The sequence below is a fragment of the Nerophis ophidion genome, linkage group LG21 (assembly GCF_033978795.1).
Source record: "Nerophis ophidion isolate RoL-2023_Sa linkage group LG21, RoL_Noph_v1.0, whole genome shotgun sequence".
NCBI classification, from domain to species: Eukaryota; Metazoa; Chordata; class Actinopteri; order Syngnathiformes; family Syngnathidae; genus Nerophis; species Nerophis ophidion.
Genome location: NC_084631.1, coordinates 17465016 through 17471015, shown reverse-complemented (window position 1 = coordinate 17471015; position 6000 = coordinate 17465016). Strand labels below are relative to the sequence as shown.

Below are 6000 nucleotides of genomic sequence, written 5' to 3'. Positions count from 1 at the left end.
CCAGGACCCATCAGGAGCAAGGGTGAAGTGTCTTGCCCAAGGACACAACGTACGTGACTAGGATGGTAGAAGGTGGGGATTGAACCAGTAACCCTCAGGTCGCTAGCATGGCCCCTCTCCCAACTTCGCCACGCCGAACCCCTTTTTTATAGTCATTATAGGGTATTGTGTGTAGAATTTTGAGGTCATAAACAAATTTAATCAATTTTGGAAACTAAAATGTGGAAAAAGTTAAAATACTTTCTGGCTGCACTGTGAATCGGCCAAAATTGGTCATTTTCACACCAAAGTTCCCTCAAAATGAATGATTTAAAAACTTCTACCTCTATTTTTTTTTGATCGCCGTCATCCTTATTGTGGTACAAGCTGTGTCCAAACAGTAGAATAACTGCTGTTTATTTTTGCCACCATGATGCATCCGTGTCGAGGACCGGACCGGACTAGGTCACACGTCTTCTTCGGCTTTTTTCATTTTTCCACGTCAGAATGCTGGACCTTGCTGGGAAGGTAAAAAAAATAAATAAAAAATAAAAAAAGGACAGGATGATGTCATGAGGCATGGTGGGAGATGCAGGGATAGCGAGAGACAGGACACGCTTGTGTGAAGCACATCATCCTTCTGTGGTGGCGGGTGACACAATTAGCCAAAGAATGAAGGATTTAGGACTTGCCACTTGACAAAAGGCCTAAATGGGATTAGGGAGCAGCCTTCCTATGGGGGACATAAACCTTCGAGCGGTGCAGTGAAGTTTGAGTGACAGTTTGAAGGAGTGTGTTTAAAGTGTTACTGTAATTGCCAGCCAGCGTGCATCAAGTAACGTATCATCACCAGGCGGACATGTCAATGTCCTCTTAAGGCCAGCCTTGCTTTTGCAGACAGACTTTTATTTTGGCGGGAGAAGGGATTCAAGTGACTTTGCGGCAAAGGTCAACGATGACTTGACTTGTGTGGCGAGGAGACAGCAGGTCGGGACTTGTGGGCTTTTTCTTTTTTTTTTTTTAGGAGACTGTTCCCGATCTTCCCACAGATGAGAGCTGTAATAGGTCCAAGACGGAGGCGAGGGGGTCTAGGTCTGGTTGCCAAGGCGATGGTCATCCTACGTCCGTGCTACGGGGAAGATGGGGCGCATTCCAGGGAGCCTGCGGGAAGAGGAACACACGGATAGGGATATAGTTGAGAAACATGGCAGAAAAGTAGCGATCAACCATTCGATTTGTGCGCAAAATGATGTGATCACAATTGCCGATGAATCAGAATAGGAATCAAAAATACTTTATTAATCCCTGAGGGGAAATTCACATTTTCAGCACAATCCCATTCAAGATCAGACAAACATTACAAGGAGACAGAACAGGATCGCTGACGGGTCTGCCAACTTCCGGCAACCCTTACAAAAAAGTTGAGACACAAATAAGCGCTGGGGGTGTGGGCTTCAGACCGAGGCCAAGGGAAAAATCAACTCATAGCCATAGCACACATCCCTCTTACATGTGTGTAGGAGGGAAACATCAAACCTCAAAGAACACAAAATACATTAAAGGCCTACTGAAACCCACTACTACCCACCACACAGTCTGATAGTTTATATATCAATGATGAAATATTAACATTTCAACACATGCCAATACGGCCTTTTTAGTTTACTAAATTACAATTTTAAATTTCCCGGGAGTTTCGTCTTGGAAACGTTGTGTAATGATGACGTGTATGCAGGACGTCACGGGTTTTTAGGAAGTATGAGCGCTACGCACACACACAGCTAAAAGTCGTCTGCTTTAACGACATAATTACACAGTATTCTGGAGATCTGTGTTGCTGAATCTTTTGCAATTTGTTCAATTAATATTGGAGAAGTCACAGTAGAAAGATGGAGTTGGGAAGCTTTAGTCTTTAGCCACACAAACACACAGTGATTCCTTGTTTAAAATTCCCGGAGCTGAAACTTTACTATGGATCAGAGCGCGGTCAAGCAAACATGGATCCCGACCACATGTCAACCAGCAGGTTTCGGTGAGAAAATTGTGGTTAAAAAGTCGCTTCTTACCGGATATCAGCTGAGCTTGTGTCGTCCGTACAGCTGCCGTCGACACCCGTGAGACATGGCGTCAAGACACCCGTGGACAAACCCTTCCGACTATCAGGTACTATTTAACTCACTAAAACACTAGCAACACAATAGAAAGATAAGGGATTTCCCAGAATTATCCTAGTAAATGTGTTTAAAAATATCGGAATACGTCCCAATGCTATCGCGTTTTTTTTTTTTTTTCTAGTCCGTCGCTATCAATATCCTCAAACACGAATCTTTCATCCTCGCTCAAATTAATGGGGAAATTGTCGTTTTCTCGGTCCGGATAGCACTTTTTGTTGGAGGCTCCGATTAAAAACAATGTGAGGATGTGAGGAGCCATCACACGGGAGACGTCATCGTCTGCGACTTCCGGTAAAGTCAAGGCTTTTTCAGGAAGTACCCAAAGTTGCGAACTTTATGGTGGATGTTCTCTACTAAATCCTTTCAGCAAAAATATGGCAATATCGCGAAATGATCAAGTAAGACACATAGAATGGACCTGCTATCCCCCTTTAAATAAGAACATCTCATTTCAGTAGGCCTTTAAAGACATTAAAAGAGCAGAGCTGATGGAACCAGACATTTCTACACACATCCATCCATCCATTTTCTACCGCTTATTCCCTTCTGGGTCATCAGTATTCTTCTTCCTCCAAACATGACGAGTTGAGATTATACCAAAAAGTTCTATTTTGGTTTCATCTGACCACATGCCTTTCTCCCAATCCTCTGCTGTATCATCCATGTATCCATTTTGGTATAAACTCAACTTGTCGTGTTTGGAGGAAGAAGAATACTGAGTTGCATCCCAAGAACACCATACCTACTGTGAAGCATGGGGGTGGAAACATCATGCTTTGGGGCTGTTTTTCTGCTAAGGGGACAGGACGATTGATCCGTGTTAAGGAAAGAATGAATGGGGCCATGTTTTGTGAGATTTTGAGCCAAAACCTCCTTCCATCAGTGAGAGCTTTGAATGGTTGACAAAATACTTATTTTCCACCATCATTTACAAATCAATTCTTTAGAATTCTTACAATGTGAATTCCTGGATTTTTTTTCACATTCTGTCTCTCACAGTTGAAGTGTACCTATGATGAAAATTGTAGACCTCTCTAATAATTTTAAGTGGGAGAACTTGCACAATCGGTGGCTGACTACATACTTTTTTGCCCCACTGTATTTCATATGGTGAAATGAATAAAACAGTATTCATGTTTTATGTGCCGCTTCCCAAAATAAATATTAACCGTCCATTACGCCAAATAAACTGAATGTCTTAGTATCTTAAAGGAGCCATATGTCATAGTTTCATGTCAAGTCATAATTTAATGGTCCTGTTATGTCAAAAGGCATTAAAAAATAATGTTATTTTTAAATACCTCTACAACTGATAACAGTAGTTCATGCGGGATATGCTAATTTCAAAATGCGATTTACAGCCCCGAAATCTTGTTATTGTTTTAATTTCGATGTCCCGCCCTCCATAGTTTGACCAATTAAAAAAGTCTGTGAGTTTGTGACATCCTGTTAGCCAGCTACATACGGCCATCTACGTTTAGCTCCGATGTGTCAAAGTCACAAAGTGAATGATCTATGGCCCCGGGATGATATTTGATTAGTATTAGAACCGACCCGCAGGCAGCGGCCGCCTGCTGCTGTTTTGCACGTATCAATACTCCATCAATGTTGGCGCTAGGAGTTTTCAAGTCATCAAGTCATAAAGATGGGACGCCAAAAGTAAATTCTTGACTGTGGACCTTATTTTGAAAATCTGTAGCGCCAACACGTGCAAAATAGCAGCATGTGGCTGTGGCCTGCGGGCCGGTTCTAATACTAATCAAATATCATCCCGGGAGCCATAGATGATTCATTCAGATCCAGATCCGGCCCGCGGGCCTTGACATAGGATTTAGGAGCAGGACGTGTTATCAATTGATGTATTATAAGTGGAGTTAAACATTTAATTAGGATTGCTTTTAACTGACAGTGATTTTATCTGTGTCTCAGCAGCGGTACTCAGTTGTAATACACTTTTCCACCACTTGTGGCAGTAATGACAACATCAAACAGACAGAAGAAGTCAAGAGATGAAGTCAGAGAGGTTTCTTAGCGCAAGAATTATGACTGGAGTGGGGAAGATATATTTTCATTTGCACTTGAGTTTTATTTACAGTTTAATTAAGGAACATATATATTAATATTATGTATTATTCATTTAGTCAGAATTTATTCATTTTACTACTGCATCATTTTACAGTATGTACATGTAATTAGGGACCGATGTCCCTTTGGGACATAGGACCCTATTGAATTTCTAGCATTTTATTATTATTATTATTCTTTGTTATTATACCACCGCCTCTTTGAACTGTAATTTGACCTCCTTAACATGCTTCAAAACTCACCAAATTGGACACACACATCAGGATAGCTATCTAATCAAAAAAACAACCCCAAAACTCAAAATTGCGGTCTAGCGCTCCCTAGGAAGAAAACACAGACAAAACCTTCCCCAACTCCCAGTAGGAATGTCATAGACACATGAAACAAAAAGCTCTTTGTAGGTCTCACTTAGACCTATATTTCATACACTGACACCCACCAGCTAACATCAACAGAAAGTTTGCAATTCCCCCTTCAATATAAAAGTTAGGTAAAAAATGTTGCTTTTTTTCAAACATTAACTCCTCTGAGGCTGCTTGTAGTGTCGGCTTCAAATAAGCACAGGAGAGAGATTGAACCCTTCTGATTAACAGTTGATAAAAGAGTTTATAACATATCTAAGAGACTGATGTATAATACATGTGTATACAACTTTTTGTCTGTGTAATAATCCATCCATCCATCTTCGACCGCTTATCCGGGCTTGGGTCGCGGGTCTCGTCCATCGCTGCTTGCAGCTTTAATTATACTTGTTTTGGAAAGTCTTGACAAGCCGAATTTTCTTGCTCAATTGGCAGATAATTTGGCTCAGTTCAAATAATATACCACTCATTTTCTTTTTTTTCTTGTTTTTGAACACTAACTTTTTGCAGTGTATGTCTGACTTCACTGGGCGGAATCCGCATGTTGAGGGTTTTCTTTGACCGTACCAAAGTTGAACACGTTCTTGCTGCGCTCACAAAGTTTCATTAAAATTTGGCCTGTAAATGTTTGCATAATCCTATTTACATACTTGTGTAAACGTGAGATAAAGCAAGAGAACTGACGTTGACGTCTTCATTTGGAGGAGGGTTTGCTTGGCGGCCCGTGGAGTGGACGAGCCACGTTTACACTGTTGTACAAACACGGAGTCGGTCTGATCGGAATCCTAATTTTGCGGGCGGGTGCATTCACAGACACGTGTACACACCCATCACTCTGCACTGCTGTCTACATGAAGACCCAACCCTGAGGTGATCCTCAATGACACTCGCTATAAATCCTATCAATGTCAGCATTATGATGCATCTCCAGGTTACCAAACACACACACACACACACACACACACACACACACACACACACACACACACACACACACACACACACACACACACACACACACACACACACACACACACACACACACACACACACACGCACACATACCTTTATCTTACATGTGCTCTGCATTGTAATATAAAGAATGTGTCGCTACATATCGAATGATAGCTAATGAAAGATTATTGCTGCTGTAAAACAAAAGTGAAACAATAACATTTGACGTTTTCATGACCTGGGTTTTATAGCACTGTAAAAAAAAAAAAAAAGAAATAAAATAAAAAAATAAAAAAGCAGTATAATCGTCCTTTATTACGCCAAAGGCTAAATCACCAGATTGTTGTATAGTACTGTGTTTATGGCAACTACCATCTGGGGAATACGCTGGAAAGACAAATAAATACTTCACTGATAGACTTCCAAGAATTTTAAATGTGGCTTCA

General features: G+C 41.1%; 1 protein-coding gene across 1 annotated transcript in view; it reads right to left on the bottom strand.

Moving 5' to 3' along the window:
- Window positions 1-864: 864 nt before the first annotated feature.
- samd12 (sterile alpha motif domain containing 12) overlaps window positions 865-6000 on the bottom strand; it is a 360397-nt gene continuing 355261 nt past the window's right edge. Inside the window, exon 5 of the mRNA XM_061882066.1 lies at window positions 865-1140. Within this exon, the coding sequence (XP_061738050.1) occupies window positions 1109-1140 (32 nt within the window). The 3' untranslated portion in view covers window positions 865-1108. The remainder of the gene's footprint in view (window positions 1141-6000) is intronic.